Source organism: Anopheles gambiae, chromosome 2, assembly GCF_943734735.2.
Source record: "Anopheles gambiae chromosome 2, idAnoGambNW_F1_1, whole genome shotgun sequence".
Lineage (NCBI taxonomy): Eukaryota > Metazoa > Arthropoda > Insecta > Diptera > Culicidae > Anopheles > Anopheles gambiae.
In genome coordinates this window covers 3,908,063-3,934,639 of record NC_064601.1, presented here as the reverse complement: position 1 = coordinate 3,934,639, position 26,577 = coordinate 3,908,063, and the positions used below count along the sequence as shown (strand labels likewise).

At 46.0% G+C, this 26,577-nt stretch overlaps 1 protein-coding gene across 2 annotated transcripts in view; it reads left to right on the top strand.

Moving 5' to 3' along the window:
* Positions 1-233: 233 nt before the first annotated feature.
* Positions 234-26,577, top strand: part of LOC1281806 (microtubule-associated protein Jupiter) — a 112,880-nt gene continuing 86,536 nt past the window's right edge. Inside the window, exon 1 of one of the 2 annotated variants that reach the window (XM_061641199.1) lies at positions 234-725. In XM_061641199.1, the coding sequence (XP_061497183.1) occupies positions 670-725 (56 nt within the window). In that variant the 5' untranslated portion in view covers positions 234-669. The remainder of the gene's footprint in view (positions 726-26,577) is intronic. The other variant, XM_061641201.1, reaches the window with a different exon arrangement.

Genomic DNA, 26,577 nt, shown 5'->3' with positions numbered 1-26,577 from the left:
AATCTCCAGGATATTACAATGGAAACACATTTCATCATCAAAGAATGAAATTAGACTGAATAAAGTAATGTGCTGATTTCCAGAACGAGCTAAATGTTGTGGCACCAGCACTGTCAAAATAAAATTCCCCATCGTTTGACATGTCCGATTGGCAGATGACATAACCTGCTCATGTCGAGCGTACGTTCCCTCCAGCTCTCAATTTCAGTTCCCGTCGGTTACAACGCCGGACACGCTCGCCGTTCTCTCTCACTTAATTTGAAACCGTTCTCGTGCTCGGAGGTGTTTTGTTTACGCTCGTGCTACAACATATTTCCATTGCGTTTCCCGCGTGTGCTTTCCAAACCAGATTGCAAAACTGCCTCGATCGATCGGTGATATCCTACAGAAAAAGGATACCCAGTGCGTAGAGTGTTTTTTTCTCTCGTGAATTTTGTCGTCCAGTTGTGAAATCCGTGCGATCTATCACACGCGAGCCGTTAATTTTGCAACGATTTGAAACTTACCAAACAAACCGGCCTCATACTACCATTTGTCTGTCCGCATTGTATCGTGTTTGTGCGATATAGCGAAACAGAGCCATCGTTTGATAGTGTCCGTGTGTGTGCGCGATTTCCTTGTTTGTGGTTCCGGTCAAACTCGTCAACGGGCGGTAGCAGCAGCATCAACATGACTTCGACAAACTTCACGGTCGGATTTGGCGAAAACTCCAAGGCTTCTAGCAAGTAAGTTCAGAATCCTGTCTACCGGTTTCGCAGCGTCCGGGCGCGTTGCCACTTGGCCGGTTTAGCTGTGTGTTTGCTTTCCTGCTGCTGAGGCGGCGGCGGCTGTTTTAGCTTCTCTTGCGCCGGCTCTTTCTTGTCAGATTCGCTCTGCTTTTGGAGCTTGAGCTGCTGAAGCCCCACGCCGGCAACGACAAACAAAGGTCGACGCGCTCTCGCTCCGCAGGACAGGATTGTTCTATCGTTCCCATTCCTGGGTGGCTGACGGCGGGGCTGATTCTTTGCTCTGGGCTCTGGGAGTCGTCTCTTGTACGATCGCGTTTACCGTCATCATCTGGCCGGGGTTGGGTTCTGTGGCGGCAGCACAGCAGACGAGCGAAACAGAAGCATCGTCAAATGGGAATAGAGAGCAGTGGTCTCTGCAGTGGTGAAACAGATTGCTGCGATGTACAAAAAGAATGCAAAGGTCATCGCGATCATGCCGTACTTTTGAAGGGGGGAAAAGGTTCTTCTCTTTGTAACCCTTTAAGCACGGATCCGTCAGCCATCTAATGCCTCGCTTCCCAATTGTGGCGACGAGCAGTAATGCCCATTTTTGGGAGAGGATCGAAAACATGAAAATCATCGTTTACTCATTAATGAAAATGCTCAAAAACGAGCGTTTTAATGTTTAATTGGCTATTGGGAAGATAGAAATTATAAACGAAGAAGATCTTCATTATTCAATTTAGAGCTGTATCAATTACTCCAATTACTGTAAAATACATTAAAAGTTAATAAAACCGACTTCAAAAGATGCATAATTTGATTTACAACGTCGACGTATCACATCGAAGCATCTTGGCCTGGTGGCCGCACGTTCTGATTGTAATTCCGAACCCATAAACTGCTAGCCGTAATGCAAACGAGCGTGCTACTGAGGATAAATTAATCTTGGCACCATAAAATTGTTCACAATAGCGTGAATTAAATGGTACTAAAGATTGTATCAAGGTGGACCGACGAACCGACTGCCAGCCAGCTACCGATTGGCACACGTTCGTCCGGTCGCTAATGCTAATATGTCCATCGCATACCTACAAGTCGGAGGAATCCTTCCACTGACTAAGGGGGGACACGCCACTCCCAGTTCTGGTGAGAGACACTTCAAGAACAACAACTGGAGCATGGAGCGAGAGATACCAGAACCCTTCCAGTGCGTACAAAAATGCCTCAAATTCTCCACCGTACAGCAAATGGTATGCGGGAACTAGCCAGTCGGCTTGTTGTGTGCTGGAGTCTTTTTTCTTGACCGAACGATCCCGAGACACATCAGGTGATTGTCTGTTCCCGCAGCTCGTTTCAATGTAGAGATCGCTCGTTAGTCGAAAGGAGCAAACAAATTGTTCTGTGGTAGTCTGCTTGAAGAGACAGTGTAGAGTTCCTCCCCGGAGTGGGTTCGGAATGTGCATCCCGCCGATCGGTTGTTAGGCTCGTTTGCTGCCCATCAGAAATATGCCACCATATCGGTGGTTTGTGGAGGGTGTACGAGATAATGGGAAGAAATGGACCTTTATATGCACACACCGGTCAGATGAGTTTTATTGTTTGGCGGGCTGCTGCCTTCTGGCTCCCGTAACGGCTCGTCAATCTTTATGGTTGGCTGTAGGTTCTTAGTCAGCGCTCCCAGCGCTCGATTTGGTGGCGCTCAAGTGTACGTTGCGTTGCTTTTCCGGCATCTCCGGACTTTAGCACAACCGCAGGCAGGCTACACACACACACCTTCATGCCGGTTTCGCCCAGGTGGCTGGTGGTTGGTTGCATTTATAAATTTTGCAAACGCAAGCAAGCAAGTTGGCCCGGCGCACACGACACACCGACCGTGTGTGGGCGCTGCACCTTCCCATAAAGCGAAAGCTTTCAATAATTACAAATCCCCAACATCTTAACTCACTCACACGATCGCACGAGATCGCTTTGGGCGATTGAACCTTCCATTTCTAACGGCGGCCGCAATGTGGTGTAAGCCGGTTTTGTTTTGCTTTGCCTGCCATTTGCGAGCGTTCTACGTAGGCACAGCGATTAAAACTAGGCAGCAAGCACACCCGCGTGGCGTCTAGTTAGGCACACGGGGCAAGGAGAACGATTCCGCATGCTTGTTGGGACCGTATTATTATGAGTTACCTACGGTCCGTGGGCAAATTGCTCTTGGTTCGTGTCTCTTTTTTGCCCTGTATTTGCGGAAATCTTAGCTTACACACGCAGCTCCAGATCGGAACACTTTTTCGGTAATGGGGTTTCGGTTTTTGGCCAATCTACATCTCCCTTAACCCGCAGCTCTTGTGTAGAGGAACGGACTTGCCTTCGCTTTGTTCCCATCTAGGTTAGCGCTTTTGTAGAACCCACCCCGGCTCAAGGTTACACCCGTACAACAATATACCGCGCCAAATTCGGTCGCAGGTCGACCGGCAGCAACTTGTAAAGGAGCGATTTTATGGTTTTAAGTTGTTTTTTTGTGTGTGTATGGAGGAAATAATGCACCCGTTTCGCACTCCATATAAAACGATGGTTTTGTAATTATAATCACATCTCTCACGACACTTTGCTTGTCGTCTGTCTGTTGCTTTATCTTCGCGTTGCCGCAGCTGCATTCTCCATCGCGACATAATCTCCCGTTCAATCACATTTCCATAATGACGAGCGGCTGCACACGAACACTCCCTTGATGTCTTTGTTTCTACTGCACGGATCTGCTTTGCAATATTGCTGCCGCATCGTAAACTGATCGCTTTCTTTGACAACTTCACCGAAGATGCGAAGAGATGCGTGGTGAAGGCGTGAGGCATGAACGCGGCGTCAGTTTTCATAGCTCCACTGCGCACAGTATGTTCCCTTTTCTTATTCAGGGATGAAAAAAGCAATTGCACTTTGGTTTGGTGGTTTGAAGGAAAAAAAAACGAAGCAAACAGACATTGGCGTTCGGTCGAGAGAGCTGATGAGTCATGGATGCCGCCGCCTTGTTGTGTGCAGGAAATGGTGTGATGAACGAACCGTCTTGAACTGCTTCCTCTCCCTCCCTTGTGGAACGCACTCATTGAGGGATGTACCATTTCGATCCTCGATTGAGTTTCATTCATGTGCATCCTATCGAGAGGGAAATAATTTTTATTCATTATTTGTTTCACTGCTATTCATCACTGTGGAATAATGCAAGTGAATCGTTAAGGTCGAAGAAACAGCGAGTGATTTTATTGGTACCATTGGGCTGTGTTGAATAGAATTTATTTAGTGTGTTTGATTCTCTTACTCGTTCAGTCAAACATGGAAAAACATCAAATAAGTAAACTTACATGTTGATAGTTCACATAACGTTGAATAACGAACTGTGAAGCAAAACATACTTGAGTGAACTTTAATCTGCTTTGGAAAGGGAAACTCATAACAACCCGCAAGGGGGATGTGGTTTAGGATTAATAATTCCTTCTTTCTCCATGGTAATCCGATACCACATGAAATACATTTATTTCTTTTCGTCTGGTCAATAATTGTTCTAATGGGCTGGACATCTGGTGGAACCGAACTGACCATTTGTTGGAAGTGAGTCACACCATTAGACTTCTTCATACTCTCCCCGTGAAAGCCTTAAGTGGATGCTTTTATCAGCAAAGGGCAAGTGACGTGTGTTGTGTATGGTGTAACCTTCACGGTGGAAGGGCGATTTGGTCAATGTAGAATCGCTAATTGATTTTTCTGGAACTGGGTTTGGCTGTTGGAAATTATCTTTTCCCAAAAATGTTCCAAGTTTTCGGTAAAAATGTTTTGGAGTTTTAATCCCAACCCTTATACAGTCCCTTCGGCGATAGATAAATGATGATTCCTCAACCCCCCAAAACCCATTCTTTCTCACTTGTGAACAAATTCATTCAGGTGACACACCTAAAAGTATAACAAAGGGAAGAAATGAAAAGAGAACGCAACAATCCTACACGATTATAGAAACCCGTTTAGACACACTAGACTTTCGGTTTTCATCGCGTCCAAAACAGGGAACGAGGTTGCGCGTCCCACAGGAAGATGAAATGTGTGTCCCTTTTGTTGCCTTTGTCCCAGACGGAGGAGTCATCTTTGTCGTTAAGCGCGATGAGTTATGGTTTCAAGATCGTCTGTGATCGTCCTGTCCGTGCCGGCCGTGTGTGTTTGTGCTCTGCATACCGATGATGATGATGATGATGATGGGTGTGAGTAAGGCCAATCGAACCACACTACCACGCACAGCACACAGCTCAGAAAGGAAGAAAATGTAGACGAGAGTCGCCCAAGGATGGTCCAAGCGGTTGCGGTTGGGTGCTGTGTGCGTAAATGCATTGAATACGGCTTTAATGGTGCTGCGTAAGATCATCGAATAAAGTGTTTAAACTGGTCGAGAATAACGTTTTTCCGATGAAGCAAACGGTCTTACTTTGTCGGTGGGATTATGTTACAATCCGGTAAAGTAGTATTTCTCCCACCGTCCCACCGTCTCCTAGCACTTCGTTCCCCGTTCGTTGGAGGTTTGAATAATTACTCTGCGAATTGTCGGCACGCTCTACCGCCGGATATCATCGTGCACTCTTTGAATCCTTCTTGCGATAGTGATTGTTCGCTATGCCATTCGATCAAGACAGCTCATAATTCATGGTACAGCCGGCCAGGAACACGGACACCGGACTCTGACCTTTCATCTTCATCGGCGGCACGACAGGGCTCGGCACGGGGGAAAGATTTATGCCGAGTTGGGCGGCTATGATTGGCACTGGGATGAAAAAGAGTTGCAAAAATACAAGAAGTACACACATTGACAGGCCAATGTCATTGGAAAATCGAGGCTTGCAATTGCAAGAGTGATTGGCACGCCGGTGCTAAGTGGGAGTCGAATTTTGCTGCAAGCAGTTTTATTGAAAGCCAAGAGGAGGAAGAGCAATGGCTGACAACAGCGTTTGCAACACTGTATTGCAGCCCGTTTCAGCACACTCATGAAAAATGTAGCTCTAGATTTGACGTAATGGATACCCGCGGTTGGTGACGGAGCTTTACACGCCGTTGAGGTGTTCCAAACTCCAAAAGGAACAGAAAAAGCCGTGTGAAAGCACCTGATAAGCTGTGGCGTGTCCATTTGTCGCGTTTTAAGTGTATCATCAACGCTCGACTTTATGAGTGTGCTTTATGGCGCGAAAGATAAATCAAATGCGATAAACGATGTTTTGTTTTGATGTATGAGGTGATGACTAAAATGGCACATTTCCTAATTGGCGATGTGTTGGATAACGTTAGCTCCATAGTGCTCCTCGACCTACCTCCGGGAAGCACTAATGAAGATGTCCGATGGGTGGATGGGTTTTTGTGCTCATGTCTTCCATTAAAAAGCGGCCCAACGAGCGTGAAATCGCGTGCTTTGTCAATAAAAATCTTAAAATAATACTCCACAAACGCACATCAGCCCGAGAAGCAAAGCGTGTTTAGGATGCGTTGGTGAGCAAGAAGTGGGCACGAAGCAACAACAAGACATGATCTTTAAGAGAGCGAAAGATAGCAAACAGAGGGACATGGGTGAGCGGGGTTACAGGAGAGGGAGAGTGCCACACTTGAAAATGGCAAACAAGAACCTACATCGCAGACAGGAAATAGCAATGGGGGTAGCCCCTTCATTCACAGTGAGTCATCTCATGAGTGTCTTCCGGATTCGGCTGAAACAAACTGTAGCAATTGCGTTGGAATATCCCCTGGCGAGTGTTGATATTTGGATTTATTTATATTTGTAGGGTTTACAGGTCCATTGCTCACTGCTTTTGGAGAACAAATGTTTTAATTGTGTGCATGACATGAAAACAGAAGAAAGTTTGTAGATCTGTTAAGAGATTGGAAAAAATATTTGAATAATTCGATTGATTGCTCTACTGCTTTGTACAACTGTCCCAAAAACCCTGCCGTTTGTCGAACGGCACTCGAAACAGCTGGACCATGTTTTCTTATTTTGCACAGTTCTTTGTGGCTTGCTCTGGTCCCTTTTGGCAGCTTTGGAGTGTTGCAGATGTTTGTGCTGATTAGCACTCGTCCGTACTGTGCCATTTGCGTCTGCTGATCGCACTTTCTAGCACCCGCTGTGGTATGTGTGTGTGTTTTTCGTCTTCCAATTGGGGGTTCAAAAGTGAAGATATGTGTCGAACATGGAATCTGCAGCCAAATCTGTTCCCAATAGGTATCGATCGAATGGTCAGCCGGGCTCTGGAACGTTGTCCATTGGCGCGTGTGGAGCATTGAAAGAGTTTGCCAACGCTTTTAAAAATCGATTATCGTTTAAGCATCACGGCGAGCAACGACGGCGGCCAGGGCGCAAGAGAGGCAGGCCAGAGTGTGTGGGATTGGTGGTGGGACGTTGATAGAGGCAAGCTGGTAGGCTAAATGAATTAAAGAAGAACAGCAACAGCAGAGAATAAAACAGAACACAACAGCGTCAACGTCAACCCGCGCACACTCTTGTCGATGTATCGCCGGCTCTTGCCGGTTAGTGGTCCTCGGTTTGGTGTGAAGAGGAGAAGGTGAAATCGTATGCTGCTTCACGTTGTTCCGTTTTTTTGCCTGCTCTGCTCTTTGGCTGTGTGCTGGTGTTTAACATAAAGCATAGACATAGGTCCTACGAAGCTGTTACGCACTAACATAAAGTAGAAAACAGAGAAAAAAATCATTTCTAAAGCCCCTTTTTTCGTGGGTGGCAAAAAACGACTGCACACCACAATCCTCCAATGGTTTCCAATGGCTTGGTATGGCTAGACTAGTGCGCTCAGGTCGATATGGGAGGAAAACCAAATGGAAGAAGGGCACTTAAAATTGATTTTAGACTACCGTCCGTCTAGTTGGTGGAGGACGGGACGGATCCTGAAGCGAGACGGACCTGTCTTCCGGACGTTTGATCCGTTGGGATTTGAGATAGGAGCTGGGCGGACTGACCATCGTTTGCCCAGTGCTGCCACCCGCTAACGGTACATGAGGGGAAATCCAAATAGGTTCGGAGTGTCGAGGTGGTTCCAAAATCAGTTCCCGACACCTTTCACGGAGTTCAAAGTCAGAGTCAAGGGTACTTTTTCTCCGGTGTGGGGTTCCAGTCCAAGAGCATCCCATTGGGTAAGCTGTCGATTGGCGGCAGTAATTGCACTCCTGGTACCGATTGACTAGACGTTGCATTTAACGGTTAGGACCAACGATGTGTCCGCCCAATCAATCCATTGCTTTTCTGTCTGCACTCAACTTATTGTAGAGAGTACTGTGGTCCTCATTGGAAGTGTGTGATCGTGCTTTCATTTTCAAGGACAGCTCTGGTGACCGAGACGACCAAGAAGTCCTCGCTCGAGGTCGACTCCCGACCAATTCCCAAAAGAGTGTTGAAGATGTAGGTTTTTTGTTTTGGCAAAATCTATATTCTCCTTATCCACTTTGTCGTGAATCTCAAGAGACACCAATCTGTATGTGTGTGTTCACGCGTGTAAGGCCAGCTTGTGGGATGCAGAGGTGTATGTTTGACATAAAATTTAAATACCAAATTAGAAAGAGAGCGAGAGAGGAGGATCTGTTCCCTAGAAGACGACGAAATATGGAGCACACGGCGACGACGGTAGCACAGTCCTCGTCGGGTATTATTTGGCAACAATCAATTGACCGGGGTGAGATAACTATAACTTGTGTTTCGGCTCGTTCCCAATCGATTCAAATTAGACTCCAGTGTGGCTAACGAACACCGCCACAGTCCCGAGAAGAACCCGCACATTTTTCAAAAGCGACAAGCCGCTGTTTATTTGTGGAATGTGAAATCTTGTGACTATGATTAAGTCGTCGGTGGGTGCCGACGATCCCATGCTCTGTCCCTCTTCCTGTTCCGGAATGTGACGCCAAGCCATTAAGGGGGCCGGAGAAACCCATTCACACACTTACACAAACTTTCTTGTGACGGCATCGTGGTATCAAGTGCGATAGGAGAATGCATCTAACAAGAGGCAACAGCGGTCAAGTTTGGAGTAGATGTTTTGACAAATATTGACCAATGGAACCACCACCACGGGCACGGGCCACACTCTCATCTCTCAACAGGTCGCTCGGGTGAAATCTCCACTTGGACATTACGGTCCGAGTCAGCCGGGTCTCGGTGCTGACAACTTGGAAGCATGCTTGAGGATGGGGAGGTTTGTGGCCTGAATTTTGTGTTGCTGGTCGCCAGCAGATGCAGGTCACAGTGGGAACAATTTCTCTACCTTTGCTTGCTTCGTTCTTCCATCGCGTTCCATCAAGATAATTTGAGTTTGCTCGGGGCTCAGCGGTTGAGCTCGTCCCCGCACCTGAGTGGACCAGAGAAGCTCTCCAGCGAGATAATGGTTAATGGTTAATTTCTTCGTGTCATTCTGTGGAATCATCTCGGTGGGAAAATTGGTGTCATCGGTAGCCGCAGAATATACATCGGCTAAAAGTAAACAATAGCATTTATATCCGGTATTTTAAGCCACTCAGTGTACAAATAGCTCCGTAAAGCCTTCCGGAAGCTAGCAGTTACAAAGTATAAAATGCTCATTCTACAAATAATTATCGCTTAACAGGCCGCAGATTAAATTGTTTGTGACATCGGGGGACGACATCTCGCTGTCCTGGAAACGCGATCGGGGTACGATCATGGTACGATCGTGCTTGATGTTGCCGGCCGACCAACAGGCCCTCATAGACGACATTGATTTTGCGTGACCTCAATGGACTGTAGCGGAATGTCTAGAATAGCCGGACTGGCCGTAAGAAATCAGTGCATGTTTGTGAACGCAAGACTTCTTATCGATGGGGAGAAGTTGCGTGCTGTGGTGAAGGCAATTGCTGCTGGACGGAAGAATTAGAGAAGATTGCGCGCCGGCGTCTCGCAGGGAATTAACGTTCTGGAACAGCTAATGGCAGTTTGGAAAACAATAAGCCGTGTGTGTTTCATTTGTTGTTGGCTAATTTAGCTGCGCGCGTGTTGATTAATATGATGACTTGGTCGGTTTTGTTTCCATTTCATCTTCTTGTGCATGATTAATAGTTTTATCTCCTCCGTCGCATCTAATTGATTGCTCCTAGCCATTTTTTTTTGCAATTTTTCCGCTGTAATGAAGTCGATTCATGAACAGATGATCATTGCGTCATTTGAAACTCATACACCGCACAGCTTTAGACGCGTTTTTGTGTGTAAAAGTTTAAGCAATTCTAAATTCTTTCGTCTGCGCGTTGGAGGGAACGGTCACGCCCGCACTACAGTTCGTCCGTTTGAGATTCGTCTCGTAGGCCAGCTGCCGTTGCTGCTTGTGCTGGTGCTGGTGCCGGTGGTGGCATCAAGTGACGCGAGTGTTTGCCTCGATCGTTCGAGACCTGCACTCGGTACGATAATTTCGCATGATGCGTGTCCGTTTTTCATGCCTAACGCTTCGTTCTGCTGGTTCGAAAACGATTCGTTCTGCTTCTTATCAGTTCCGGACGGCGTTGCAATGACGTGACGTGCTTTTCCTGTTCTGCCCGGACGAAATAAGTTGGTCTCGGGCCGTGGTCAGGGTTGGGATTGTTTGCTTTCCCGAGGAATTCTCGGTTTGTTGGTTCTTGCACCAAGCATGGCTGATTAGAGCGTCCAGCGTGTGCGGATGGGGCAGAGTACATGTAGAGTAATAATAATCTATTTCAAGCCTGCACGGAACCTTTGCATACACACACACACGTAGGTCTGTTACCCCTCTGAAGCGAAGAAAAATTGTAATAAATGTCGCCAATCGGTAGACGACGTGACGTGACAATTTCTTTCACCCTCGCGGGGCTAGAAAATTAAACGAAGCGAGAGACTAGCTCCGACCGAAAAAAGTACACGACCAGAAATTACTATCATTTGATCGAGGCAATGGGGCGAGAAACAAAAAAAAAAAAGACGCAAATGACAGATTAAGGTCGTCGACTGTAGAATGGACACCGTTTATTCTGGAAAGCGGAGATCGAATCCGATTGTGACTAGGCCCGCGGATCGATTCGAGCGGCGGGGAGGTTTTGTCACGCGATACAACAACACCCAATGTTCGCCATCGACGCCGGCCGGTGTCCGAAAGGCGCGACTGCGACGTTCGATTAATGGCGTGTTTATGGACACGTGCTTTTAACCCGGCGCCTGGCAACGAGACGCGTCGAGTCAATGTCCGATGGCGGTGGACGGCCGTGGTTAAAGACACCCTTTTTTACGCAACGATACGTGTGTGTCAGGAAGGGTTTGGGGTGTTGGGGTAACGCTGTATGTGTGTCCATCTGTCCATATTTGATGGTTCAGAACATTGTATGTATCGGTGCATAAGGGAGAGAGGGTGCGATAAGTGCATCACCTCGAAAGGGAAAGTGAATTATGCTCCATGGAAAGGGATACGTTTGCAGACACGAGAATGCTCAATTTGGCTTAATGTTATTCATGTGTAATAACTACGACTGTGCCTCTGGTGCTAGCGTTCCCCCAAATCGGTGCATGTGGCGCCTAAGGCGTAGACTGTGTGGTTTTAACACACAACACCCTACACGGAATTGAGCATCGCACTTCGTTTCGCTGATTTTCCAGCTTAATTTAAATATTTCACTTAACAAACGATAAGGAACCACCGGAGTGCAGAGAGTGTGCTGGGACGTGGGAGAAAGTGTGGAATAATTGATGCACCCATCCATTCAATTTACTGTCTGAATTGAGCTTAATTGGTCCGTAAGACAATCAAGGTGCAGTGGCCCGCGCATCAGGAGGAGAAGGATGAGGAAATATTGCTTCTTTGCAGAGCTTGGCAAGATTAATGATGGTTTTAGATTGAAGAACTAGTGCACGGTAAATTCGGAGGCACAATAAAAGGCCTCCAGTGTACTATATGGTAGCTCCGCTGATGGAGTTTGCTCCTATATTCCTGGCTCATGCGTCTAGCGGAGGAGGTTGCATTTCGTCAGAACAAGCACCCTCACTCAATCGATTGGAAACGACACAATCAAGCCTCTTATCCAGCAGTGCGTACAGCAATTGGCCGTCATAATGAAAAGAGGGGAATCGAGCACAGTTGCACTCATACCTTACCGCTGAACGAACCGGCGAAGAGGGAATCCCGTCAATTATTGTGCAGAGGGCGACCCTTCTGATGATGGCTCTCAGGGGCTACAGATGTCTGTTTTAGTCATCAAAGGCGACTAGTGTCCAACGGGCAATGGAACTCGTTTTCTATTTTTCTATACTCAACTACGCATAGATAAAGGGAATCGAACTGTGCTGGGTGTGTCTCATCGCGAAGGGGGGTGACTAATCTCACACATCATCAGAGATGAATAATACTCCTGTCGATCTCGCTGATAGCGATGATCATGTGACATATTTCGGAAAGCAGAAGAATTTGTACACACTAGTGACGACCGACGACATACTTTTGTCATTACGTACCAACTAAAATTAAATCCCACCCATGCTGCTGCTGTTGGTAATCACCAAAGTACACAAACAGCTCCACTGCTGCGCTGAACGGAAAACAGCTGACAGCTGTGCCCGGTCGGTGTGGACTCGGTGACACATCTCGGAAAACGATAGGAACTGGGCAATTATTATCTGTGCAGGCAGGGGATGCCCATACACAGAGGGTGAACCTGTAGCCCTCTGAGTGTATCTCGAGGGTGTAATCACTTTCCCGAGGGGGGAGTGAGAGAGGAGACTAGGGAAAATAGATAGGTAATTATGATAAACACACCTGACGCAATGGTTGACACTGCACGGGGGTACACTTCCTGTTATGAATTGGTTGAATAGAGTAGTGCGCTGAAGGAGAGATGTAATGCTTTGCTATCTACACTATCAGTACCGCATTATATTATTCTACAGTTGTAGCTTGAAAAGTGTGTCTAATTTTCTATTTTTCTCTTTCTCATTTCAGGTACGTATTTCGTTGGATTATGATTTTTTTTTGTATTGCGAGGCGAATTGAAAATCTCGTTTGGTGTCCTGTGAAATCGACTGAAGAAGGAGATTGAAGCTCGAGTTGCGCGTACACAGCACGTGAGAGACCGGTTGACATTTTCCGTGCCGTGTTCACTGTTCCGCGTGATCGTGGCGAAATCATTTCTCGCCGAATGTAGCTTTATAAGGTGAAGCGTACAATTTAACCTGTATTTTTACGGATTCCCTTTTTCGGGTGGAACGTTCTGCGTCGCCTCCCGGGACAGTGTGGTTGGCGCCTGATCGGAAGGCTATGCACACATACGTGTGCAAAGGAGGTTATCCTGCGGTGTAAGCTTGCAGTGATCAGCTTATTTTTGTGAAGGAGATAAAGAATTTTATGTCTTTATCGTTTGGTGTTAATTAGGGGCAACTTGTGTGTAGGATAGCAGTAAGTGCTACAAGGTTGGTTTGTGTGTGAGTTGAAAATGCTATCAAGTTGTAAACAGATGTGCAAAAAATATCGAACATTTGCCATTTCTTTAAACTAGTTGGCTTTAAAGGCTTTAAAAAACGGCACTGGCTAGTTCTCGTGTTTTGGTAAGCTGATTAAATCGTTATTTGATGCAGAATACCGGTGTGGGCAAGCGAGACTTCTTATGCCGCCCAGTGGAGTACTCTTTTCCTTTTATCGAACTGGCACAATAGAACTGGCTAGAGTCTATGTCGGCTCCACTGAAAGAAAGTGCTCGGATAGTCTTCACACGGCTAAACCAGGAACGCGATTTGGAGCAGCATTTTTACCAACCGAAAACAACAACGGCAAGCAAACCAGAATGAAATGCAAATGAGATGCCGCCTGCCGGTCGGGTCTCCAGGTGGATGTTTTGTTTTCGTGTGCTCTGCATTTCGTTATGTGGCTGCCGCTGGTTGCCTATGTGTGTGTGTGTATTGTTTTTTTGTCGGTTTAAACGCTTTTGCGAACTATATTTTAAAGACCCCCAAGACCGAGCCCATAAAATGTCTGCGATAATTTGCCATTATAATGTGTGTTCGTTCGCTCCCTTCGACCGCTTCCCACCGATGGAATGTGCTACGGTACGAAACGACGATGCAAAGCAAAACAGCGGAACGGAACGGAACGGGCCGCGTACGTAAAAATGTTGCAACCGAGGTTCAACATCCTCATCTGCATTAGCCAACTGGAGCTACCGGAGTCGTACGTTGCTGGTCGTCGTTGTCGCCGGTTCGGTCGACCCGCATTGCATACGAAAGAAGGTCCCGTGGTATGGTCGTTTGAGTTTCCTGCGAGCAATTCTGTGGCAGAAGACGAGCGGGCTCGGTGTGTGCTGAGGACCACGATCCTTGATCTTCCCCGGCGACGGATCGGATACACCATGCGTAACCAATGGCAATCGTGCATCGCTGTCGACAGGGCAAGTTAGCAGTGACATGCAGATGGGTGAGAATACATAGAAGCTTGCCCTTTGTGTGCATGATAAGAGGCCAAACCCAGGCACAGACAGCAACACCACATCCTGTGGTGAATACAATCCGTTGATTACAATAATTCCGATGATGATCATGACGATGCAATGGAGAGTTGCGCGTTTGTCCAGTACGTCCATGGGTCTGTTGGGCGAAAAGTAGCCACCGCAGCCACATAACCACACATTCATGCTCATATTACCAACGATGACACTGGACCAATCTCTAGACACTTGTCATCCAGCTTACTAGAGCTTCGGTGTACATTCTCGCCCGTAAGTTGATCCTCGATGTTGAATCGCTTGCTTGATTCCAGATCTTCCCACGTCCCGATGACATGGTCACTAGTACACATTGAAAGCAAAGGCGAGAGACGTTGGGCATGCATTACGAATCCATGGGCGTGCGTGTGGAGGATGGCGTTACCTATCGGCAAAAGCTGTCCGAATGCTAGGTGATAGCGCGGCAGTTCATTAAGAATTACACGTTGCCCCGTGGGACAACTGAGCGGAGTCTTGTATCCGTAGGTGGGTCACAACGCCAATCTCTTCGCACCTCAAAAAGGTGTCCCGCTGGCTGGTTTGTGAAGACAGAGCTTGTGAATGGTTTGATAAATGTGAAGGTCGTTTAAGTGCGAGTGGAAAGTCTATTATTACAGAACGTTTCTTTGGGTGCTCTTAGGGTAAGAGATAATGTTTGGTGTTTTGTTAGGTTTCTAATTTAACACAGTTATTAGATAACAATATGTATGTTCATCAACGTCAGACAGTACCGATTTATGAATCAGATATTCATCAAAACAATGGTTTGGTTGAAGGTACCGTGTCAGCTGTTATCCTCAAAGATTTTGATGTGGATCTGATTTAAATCAGCGGAATGTTTGGCAAATTGGACAAAATGCAAAGCAAAACTGAAAACAAAACTGATACACGACCTTTTCACGGCTATGAATCATGCAGACATGGTACGTGAGGGTAATTGAATACTCGTCCCACGATAAATGCTTGAAATAACAAACGAACTAGCGTCGCGTCCACTTGTTCCGCCATACGGCTCAAGTGTTGGTACATTTTTGTTAAATTTTGTATCGTTACCCCTGAGACTGTAGAGGAGTCTCTCTCTCTCCCTCCCCTGTCCCTGGTTTAGCGGGCTCAAAACTGAACAAATTTCCGATCACGTACCGAGTGGACGTGTAGAGTGAAGGTATTTATAATGCGTTATTTTATTTTTCAATCATTTTACGTCCACCATTTGGCCATTTTGCTTTCCACCGGTTCGGACCCGTGTTTGCAATTTATCAAACGGCAGTTGAGGCTTTCGGTTTGGCTAGTTTGGTGGAAGCCATTCGTTTGTGCTCATCCTCACTGTCTCGTTCGCAGGATACATAAGTCTATTTTTTAAAGTTTTCCGCGCGTGTGATGCATTTTTTCGTTAATATTCTATCCGTTCCACATGTTCGGACGTGCTTCATGGGGCATGCGTTGAATGTTGTGTGTTCGTTGGTTCGTCGCTTCCTGCTACCATTCTGCTGCAGAGTATCGATTTCGAGTGGATTACGTCGGGCGAAAGGAAAAGTGAATCGTAAATTTCATTTTCAATATTTGCAACACCAGCTTACCAGTAAGGCGACGCATGCAGTTTTATCAACAAGGGCGGAAACGATAAAATTATGAATGTCGTAAGCGGAAATATTGCACGCTGCTGACGTACCGGCACATTGATCGATTAGAAATAGCACTTGATGGCAAGATAAGCATAATGGAAAGATTTGATAAGGTCGCAAAAGTGGGTTATCTTTTGGCCTTCAGATACAAAATATTAAAAGCAGGGACTTATCTAGAAGAAAAAAAAAAACACGTCATCGTTTTTGTATCGGTTAGTAATTTTGTAAAAGCCACACAACCCCAATTTCGTGACCAAAGAGGTCATCCAATATGTAGCGCGTGAACAGAAAACTTCATTATCAGCTGTTTAAACATGAAGACGGAAACCGACAAAAGGGAAGGAGACATGCACACACGCACACATACGGCGCGTTACAAAGGGCACTCAGAAACCAGTTCCTGTGTGCAGCTTCATCTTCTTATCGTTGCTGTTTTATTTATCTGTTTCAGCCAAAATATCGTAGCTGTGGTGTAGCATGATGCACTTGCATTCCAGTTTTTTTTGTGTCGCTCTTGCTCTCCGCTCCGTGCACTTTGTTTGCATCTCGTGTACGGCATCGTTTTAAGCAGCTAAAAGACGATCTTTATCGAAGAAAGCAAGCAAAACGATCGAAGCAGCAAGAAGTAAAGAAAAAATGCCGCAAGGGCCTGCAAATGCCGCCACATTTTAGGGAAACACAATAGTTATTCATACGCGGATGGATGGTGGCTGTCAGGGGTTGCGTTGGGCGTGTATATAATGATCTCCGGGGTTTTTCCGTTGTAAAAATCGTGACTTTTGGAACGAAATGTTAAATATACACAAAAATACTGTTCTGCTTGATTGGTTGACGTGCAGAGTGCGCAATGTTATTTTCGTTAAATTGTGCATAAACGGTGTCAGTATTCTCACGAGTTTGGTCTCACGTTGTAAGCTTTTAATTGTAGGTTTTCGTGAATTTCCTGTGCGAAGAGAATAAATCAGGAATTACACGGCCCGCCCGGCTGTAATGGTTTGCTCTCTCGAAGAAAGGATGTCAATTTTCTGTCGGATTGATAAATTGATTCCATCAAGCATTTTCTGGCGGAAAAGGGACCACATATAAATAGCTCGATCAAAAATTGAGGTCAATTTGGAGTCTTCTGGAGCGGTTGCACCCAAAACTGTTGTACACCGAAGACAAACCGGCGTGTTAGTGAGCCCTTCTTTGGCTTTGTATTGACAAATTTCGGGCCGCAGGGAAGAGGTAACGATTTATGCATTTTTGCAAGTATTCGGGGGCGCGCGCGCTGGTCGACGGCGTATTGGGGTGTCGCTTGTGAAATGCGAACCAAACCTGACGCTGTCGTAACTGTACATTATCGCAATTTGGGACTGCATTTTTGGGCTGCAATCGGTACAAGGGGTGCATGTGATCGTGAACTTGACTACGGTCGCGGGTTCTCCTGAAGGGAATGTCAGGTTTGAGCTGACGTATGCGTGCGCTTGGTGCGGGTTTGGGTAATTACATGTGGGTCGAATTTGTGCTGTTAAGCATTATTAAACCTGAAAGATTAAACCTTAAGCTGTAATTGTTTGTTGCCGTGGAAGAGAAACCTGGGTGCGAATCGTGTTTTCCGGTAGTTGGGATTTGGTATGTTGTAGGCAAGTGAACATGCAACTCTCTCTCTCGCTTTATCTCTATCCCGATGGTTATGTGTGGTGCGGATGACATTTAGGTAATTTGGGTGGAATTTCGTGTTCGTGGAATAATGTCAAAGGTTCAATGCTTGTCGTACTAATGGCTTTCTTGTTGTGGTTTTGGAGAATTCAAGCAAATGTTCCATCTTACATACTCACTCCGGTATGAAGAAACGCGTTATCCATGTGCACCCGGTGGATTTTTCTCTACCAAAACCAGTTCTTTTACTGTGTGTCTGTGTGTTGTAACGATTTGCACCCTACGAAGGTGGACTTTCAATAAATTCTACCCAAGGAACGTGCTGGAATTGCAGTCTTAAGTAGTTAGTGTTGCTGAGGGCAGAAATAAAGGTAAAAGTAATCGAAACTAGTTCTGTGGCTGGTTTAAGTAGCATGTGTGCAAGCTAAGGTGGTATAGATCTAGCACAGGCAGCTTAAGAAGGAGACTCTTTGCAAAGGCATAACCTCGGCCGAGGCAGTTGAATGAGAGGCACGTTTTGCATAATATTTACGGGCACGATCAGCCAAATATGGCAAGGCGGTGTGTTCGTAGATGCACTTTCATACTATGGCGCCCGAAAGCATATTGGGGTGAAATGTGTAGCTGTATTCCCGAGCGGCTGGGTCTGTAAAGCAACGAGGACACATTTCTCCTTGGCACAGTGCGAACTGCACAAGTGATTAAGCTAAGCGAATGCGAAATCCTTCTTTTGGTGCACGGATTGACAGGGAATGGTGTTTTTTCTTCTTGCCCCACTCGGATGCAGTAGTGAATTGAATAGGCAAACCCGTAACCGTATAGTCTTGCTGTTTCGATGCACAAGAGGACGTTCCCGAGACGACGACGACGACATGGTAGTGGTGATGCAAGGAATTAATTGAGACGTCAGCTCTTGAGTTGAGCGATGAAGAAGTCGGTCCTTTTTTGGACGTTTGTCAGCGTTGGTTAGCTGCGTGGAGAGAGAATTGTTTCAGCGGGGGATGTGATGTGTATCGTCTGACCTCAATAAATAGTTACGATAATGATCATGACGTGTTGGGTGAGTAATTACCATAATGATGGTGTGAGATGTACATCAGCTGTTAGAACAAGTAAGGGGGTTTCCTTGCAATCGCACGACACACATCGATTGATAATGTTGGAAAAGGTTGTACTTAAATGTCGATTAGGAGAATACTTCCTGTTCCTTTTCGATATAATTCAATAAAGAATAGTACTGGTTTATCTGGCTATTTTCTCTTTGACCCGTATTTCATACATTTCGGGTTAAAGTAAATACAAATAGTAACTCATTGGGAGAATCAATTCAGGACAATCCTTGTCTGGAAACAATGTAGTAAAAATCGAACAGTGATGATAGTAATTACTATCGATCGTGCAGCCAAAGAAACCTTCTCTAGCCATGAAACACCGCCAAGCTGTCTGCACGCTCACGCTCAGCATAATGTTTTCTTCGAAGTGTTCACACCTTATGAAACGGGCGAACGAGTTCTTCAAAAAGCATGTACAACGGCCCAACACTGACAGGTTTCCAAACAAATGTTTCCCTACAAGGTTTAATTTGAGCTATTAAATTGAAGGTACAGGAAGGGAAAGAGTCGGTACATACTTATTTGTATCTTTGTACACCACACCAGCTGGACACGGTCGGTGTGGTGGGACATACATTCCAGGTCTGCAAGATTCAATTTCTTAAAGCAAAGCAGGAAAAGAGTAAACAAATGTGGTAGACAAAACGCGCACCGCCTTTGGTGGGCTGTGTGTGTGTTGTTCCGTGAGCCGTGAGCTAAAGGCTTGACTGTTCGAATCGTGCCGGGTGTTCTGTATTGACAGCCAAAGGACCCTATCGTAGGACAATTGATTTTTGTTTACTTTTTTGTACCATTGCCTTCTAGCGGCCGAGAAGCGTTAGTGTGTTGTGGTGTGTGGCGGCCTTTTACTGGAGGAGTCAGACAGACTCATGAGTGAAGGAATGGGAGGGGAGGGAAGGCTCAGTAGCCGGTTGTTTGCCGGTAATAAACAAAGCAACGCAACCAACGCCCGGCAGGAAGCCCAGTGAGAACGGGTTGTGCGAGCCACTTGGACGGACGAATTTATGAATCGTGTGGCATTGCAATAATCGCTTGGTGGTGGTGCCCTTCATGGGTGCAGAGGTGGGGGGCTTTTCGTGGGACGCCTCGGGACGGCAATGGTAAGCATATGCGCAGAATGTTTACGCTAAATTTTGTGTGTGTGTGTCTGGACCGATGGGCGAAGCGAACAAAAAACGTGCCTGTGTGTGTGTGTGGCTTTTAAAGGCAAAAACGTTTCTTTGGGCATTTATCGCTGCGGACAGGGTTTTTATGCATATGCTCCATATGCTTGTTTATCCCGTGGGACAAACAAACCCAAACGGCAATGAAAAGTGTGCACATTTACATGAGATCCGGCGTTTTTTGTTGTTGTTGTTGGCCCACGCTATCTAAAAGGTTACGATGCGGCTGCTGCAGCCAAGCGGAACTGCGGATTCCGGGCGTTGGCTTCATTATCCTGGGAGGGATTGTTTCGCCGTCTGGAAGATTCCAGCACGAATGCAGTTGATACTGCTGGCTGACCTTCAGCTGTGTTCGACACGCTCGATTGGGAAGGGGAATTAAGTGGGTCGGGATTATTGGACCCGATCGTACACGCTGCTGTTGGGATTGTTGGGAGCATTGTCAAATCCCCATGATCTGTTTATTTTTGTGGTTCAATTTGCAGTTTTATTAGTATCGCATGAGACAAACCAAACAGACGTCACAGTTCCAGCGGTGATTGATTGAGTATTATTGTTTGTTCCGCATGAATGTTGATTGCTATTTATTGATCATAAAGGGTGCAGAGGATTCAGATTGCGTCTTGTGTTATTATTCGGCATTATTATTTATGATGGACTCTTCTACTCTGCAATTATTTCTGTTTGTTTCAAAGACGAGCAATGTTAAATGGAACTTCTTTAAAAGAAACGACCTAAATACCATGAGAGTAACTGTGTGGATTGAATTAGTTAATGTGCGCGATGCAATCTTGCGCCCTTTTTTCGAACATAGATAATTGATTATTAATATCTCGATTATAATACCATTGGTAGCTTAAAATGTTTCCACTAACTTTCACCAGCTACTCGAATGGGAATTTAGATGGATTATAATTTTATGTTACGCTTGAGCCAACCGGCCCATTTTCATATCTTGCCCAATAAACTGATCTCGTTCATGGAATATTAAAAGAAAACGCGATGCGTTAATGCTGATAAGCAATATTTGGAATGGAATAATCGATATGATGTTGCATTTGACGCACTCGAGTGCTGCTCGCCCCTGCTGGGGGCAAATGGTGCATCCGAGAGAGCGGCCACCTAAACAACAGTGAGCGTTTCCAAATCGAATATTCATGTGAGCGGTAGTAAAATTTTATGGAATCAAAACCTCCCGCAACAGCTCGTGTGCAACAGGCGGCTTGCTTCGGCGCGACATTATCCCGAGCGCTCGATGGCTTCGCCATCCATGCGCCGCGTTCTTCACGGTGGTGGAGTGCCGTTAGCTTCGAGGATATAAATTAGTACCCATGAAGAAATCGGTCTTCCGAGTCCGAGTCCAGTCCCGAAAATTGATTCGCTGCTCTCCGTTTTGCTTTGGCCTCCCGCACCCATTGCACAAGCATCCTGTTGCTTTCAGCTGATCGAAAAGAAAGCAAAAAGCTATCGCCATCGATCGATCGCCGATTATTGTTGTTTCGTTTCTTGTTATCTGTGAGAGGGGGTTGGGGGAAAAGGGACAGGAAGAGAAGAAAGGCCACCCCATCCTCGTGCTCTGCTGATCAATCTCTGCATCGCTGATTTGGCCACCGGCGCAAGGGTTGGCAGAGGGAAAGGTGGGCGACAGGTCGTCTACCGGGGGTTCGCCCACTTCAGAGTCCCTCCGTCAGAACCTTACAGGGCACAGGGGTTTGTTCTGTTGGTCGTGTTGCGCACCTCTTTTCCGATGCAACCAATATCGGAGTGTGTGTGTGTCTCAGCAAATCTCAAGCCTCTCTTGAGGGCCAGACGGTTGGTTGAAGCCGTCGGCTGCCCAACCAAAAACGCAACCTTTTGCCAAATGAGGGAATCTTCGATCCATTACCAGCAATTATTCGCCTGTTGAGTCGTTCGTGAGCATAATTTATGGACGATGATGGTATCTGTGTGTTCGATTTTCCCCGGTCTCTCGGTCCGTGCATCTGCTGTGGAACGCTGGAAGCGAAGCGAGGAAGATGCAAGACACCTCTTGCACAGGGTGATCTTTTGGCTCGTCGATTCTGACGTTGGTAGATTCTTTTATTTTTCCTTTCGGTACACCGACAGTACAGTACGGCAGTGCACACAGGGCGAGAGGTGCAAGAGATTCATCAACATACGGGGAATTGGCGAACGATCCCATTTTTCCTGGCACATACACCACTCCTTTCGCAAGCCCTTGCGTCAGACGGAACAGCGACCCATGCGATCCAGTCGCGTAAGGAGTGTTCCTTGCAGGGTTTCTACTATTTGTCTTTCGGAGTTTGCCTTTCTCCTGCGGAGCTCCAAAACCACAGCATCATCGTCGTCATCTCCGCCATTTATCCACTCACCGGTCGCTGTGTCAGATTGCATGATTTTACCCTTGTTTAGCTGGCGGCCTGTGGAAGATTAGATTGGACCTGGCACAACAGTGCTGGTAGGGATACGTGGGTGGTGGCATACGCGGGATCAGATCTGAACGTTCGATTTCTCATTATAGCTGCCGGGCGGGTGCCTAGGTAGGCAACATACAAGCTTCATGTGGTCCACGTTTGTTCCGTGTTTGTGGTATTCACTTTCAATTCCTGCTGGCTCGGTGGCGGCGGAGCACTCTCAACAATGTTCGGCGGAGCGCCCGGAACCTGCCTGCTTTGGCATGGACTGATTGCTGTCGCCGTGGAGTTATGAAATCTTGTGCGATCAATCTTGCACTGATTTCGAAAGTGCATACATTATAGTTGGCATGTCAGAACCGCAGTAAAATGAACGGGATACAGAAGGAGCCAGTGCAGGGAGCTACAACGAGTGTGTCAGAATCCGTTTGATGTAGGAACAGCTCTATTTTTGTATTTGTAACGAGTTGTACCTTTGGGTTTTTGCAAGATGTATCCTCACCATGCTGCGAGGATTGTTGTGCACGCCTGTGGACTGTTGTGGTTTTATGGTGGCTTTGAAGTTCACTGACATTGAGGTTTGCTAAAGCCGAATGTAAATCAGAAATTTCATGTATCTTCTCGTTTGAAAGATCTTCCCCATTTAAACAAGAGGAAAGTATAGTCGAAGAAAGTAATTAGCACCCAATAAAACGGTTAACGAAGCGCGTTAGTCTGCGCAAAAGATGCGCACAAGAGATAGTTGGCGTTTAAAGTGGCAAACTCATTCGGTTGAGATTTTATTGGTCTGAAGGTTTTTTTTCGCTGGAACTGTGAATGGGGGATTTTTATTGCCACTCATCGCAACGAACGACACATGAGGAAATGGAGAAGAGAACATCATACGAAGAGGATTGTATTGGCCAGTAGTAGGTCTTTGTTACAACAAGATGGTTAGGTTAGGGTTGTAAAGAGAGGATGTCATGATCGTTAAGAGTTTCATTAATTGACTATATCGGTCCTGGCGTTGCGATAACGTAATTCTTCTATCTCATGACCACAATCACTCTAATCTAGGCTTACTGTTTATCTCTTATATCGATTTTTCTGATTTTATCATCATGTAAGAATGATTTAATTTTTTTTGAATGAAATTTCGTAAAATACAAAATAAAATCATTGTTGCAATACATGTGCAAAATAAACGCCGATAGGTATGCAATTAGCATCACGCTTTAAACCATGCGCAGGGTATGCAACCCGCACACGCTAGCCCCAGAGCATATGCAATACATGAGAGATGGAAGTTGTAAAGTATGCAAGCCCGCACTACATCGTCGAAACGTCGTTAGGCAAGCCTGTGTGAAATATTTCATGTAAATGGCGCGATCGATCGCTGTTTCTTTTTATTTGATACCGCGATCGTATTTGATCTAGGATTGCCTAACTCCAATCAGTATAGTCAGTTTGCTATCTAGTAACTTCTATCTAATACATACAATATGAATCAAACGGTGGCAAGGAAGTAGCCTTTAGTAGCCGAGGTTGAACATTTTCAGCATTTGGGTTTTCTGGAACACAATTTGAGCTCTGGGGTATGTTCATCTCATGCAAATTGAGGTGCGAAAATTGTACACCAGTTAAGCTTCAGGCTCGACTCGACACTGCATGCACCTTCGCCTCTCCCGTCCATCATCAAAGGGAAGTTTCGTTGCGTTGGCAGCACCCACGGTAATAGCTACTGCGTGGAACGCGCGGCCCCGGATGCTGCGCTGTCAGAGCATGGTATCAGCGCTGTCGCATCTTATCTTTATGGCGCTATCTTTTGGCACTAACGATCGTGTCTGCACGCTTGCAGGCCCCTGGGGTTGGGCTACGGTTGACTCTCAGGTCGCTGGAGAGAACCGGTATCGCTCATTCATAAGCTACGATTATTGACTCGTTAACAAGGGCTTTATTTTGATAGTTCGCACGATTACGCTTGATATCCCAAGTGGCAGCCAGCAGCGATAAAGACGATAGAAGAACACACAATTGCTCGAGGTGACACCTGTTGCGTGAGATGTGCTGAGGATGGTCGTGCGTGTTTGTTTCATAGGAAGCAAATAAACTGGCGAACGTCGCCCAGGCAGTGAGAGAACCGTGAAATTTGCTCCCTAATAACAGGTTAGTGGTGTGTGCTTTACCCGAGACGAAAGCGGTACTCCGTTCCGATGCTTGCCGACATGAACGACGCTGCACTTTCTTCAGTAAGCAGCGTCACATGCGCTGCGCTGATGCCTTCCATTACTATCGAAAATGACATCATTACAAGGGGGCAGCAACGGTAAAAATGGCCAATCCAGGGGCGTGCTGGCGTCAGTTTGGCTGCGTACGAAAGTGTAACTTGAAAATGTCACCATTACACCGCTAGTTCCCTTTTGACACGGCGGTTGGTATTAGCTGCGTCACGGTTTCGTACCCCGGGGTGAGCGTAAGTACTTTTGCCCCTCTCCAGCCCTTTTGCTTACATGTAGATTAGATGTCATTAAATTGCACCGTACCAAACAGTTGCAGTGTTGTGCGGGGGGGCTGCTCTCGGGCGTAGGGTCCACACTCTTTATTGTGACGTGCTTTAAAGTGTCTTCATTAGTGTGCTCTCGAGTGTCGTCCGAATGCATATCATCGTCGCCATTAGGTTGGCTACGCTCGTAACCCTTCCACCCCGGGAGGTTGTGGGAATTATAGAAAAAGTGTCACGAATAAACCATTGGAAGATATGTTTACCTTTGCAGAGAATAAAACAGAAAGGGCTTGGTGGTGAGAGTGGTGACAATAAAAAAAAACGCTTCATTTCCTCCCGATGCGCGACGGCAGCTCGCCTTCTTTGGAGACGAAGGGCGAATTAAATGATGCATAAGGAGAAACTAACTCGCTTGAGTTATGATGATTATGATGGCCGTCAATTTTGCTGCCAAAGATGATTATGCTGATGGAAGGTAGTTTAGATTTATTTCGGTATTTGATTTGTTCCATCGTTTGGGCTGTTGTCTTTCTCTCGTGGTGCGCCAACGCGTTATCTGGAAAAGTGTCGTCGTTTGTAGCTGTATTAAGTTGATACTGTAGTTGTTTTGTTTCATATCGTGACAGGGAGTATATACAAAGCAGTAAAAGAAAGTGTCGGTTTGCTATATTTTGTCTATGTAGGATACAACGATCATGAAAAATGAATCTGATTTTCAACTATTTTTCATGTCGAAGAAATCTTTAATGTGAAAGATCTTAGCATCAAAAACTAACGGTGTTTGTATTATACTCTTTTTTGCAATCTAAAACGGTGATTTCGGAAGAATAAAGATGGTTTGCTTGGCATCGTTTTTCATCGTTTTCCATCATCCAATTATTGGCAACTTTTGATTAAAGTCTCATCGTTTGGCAATAAGTCAACCTCATTGACTACCATTAGCCCTGTTGGCCACGAAACAAATCATGACACAATGAGGTTTTACCTAAGCCTTTCAACACGACCGGAATCTGGATTAGTGCACAAGAGGTTAAGTCCACTTTTTCGCTGGATGAGACCTGTTACGGCTCAGCCAATGTAGAGATGATTGATCAGTGTGTTTAAAGGGAGAAGAATGTAATAAAAACTGCTCCCTGCTCATTCTATGGCAGCAAATAGGCTAAGCAATTCCGGAGCTTAATGTTTTGCTGCTGGTTAAATCTAGATTTTGTGAAGCGTTTTTTGCGAATCCCATCGTTAGCTTAATGGTGCAAGTGTTAACACATTGTACCGCAACTTCCTGTCGGTATTTGGCGAAAGGAAAACGGCGGTTTGTGTAAGATACACACAAAGTACACATGGGGTCAGCTTGATCTTGATGGCTACAAAATACATGATGCTTGTAAGACCATCGACTTTGCGATAACGAAAGAAGGCAAACAAAAAGGGAAAGGCTTTTTCAAGGTGCAAAAAAGGAGAGGGTTTTTTGGAGCAAAAGAAATTGATACATTAAATGGCGTTATCTTGACCAGGCGAGAGCTGGTGTGTGGATACTGCATCGAAAAGATTTATATCTTGCACTAATTGTAAGCGAGATGTTCGTGAGGTCAACGAAGCGACGGTCCACTCTGTGTACCCCGTTTAACGGCACACCTTCAACAGGCCATGCAAAGAATGCCGGGTAATTTGATCTCCAGCGACTGTGCTCTGGCCTCGAACGAGTTCGTGGTACACAAGACGCGCGCAAAGAGCGAGGCTGTAATGTATTGAAATTATTTCTTAATCATTCTTCCCATCCCAGAAACACCCAGATCGAAATGCTTGGGGCGCGCATTCAGCCGAAGCACCGATCAAGCGGAATGGATTAAGGGTTGCGTTGCACCTAGGGAAATCATGTAAATGCGAACTTTGCCGCTAACCCACTGCACTCTATTTCTGCTTTTTGGTGGAATGGTGGAATGGTGGTAGCATG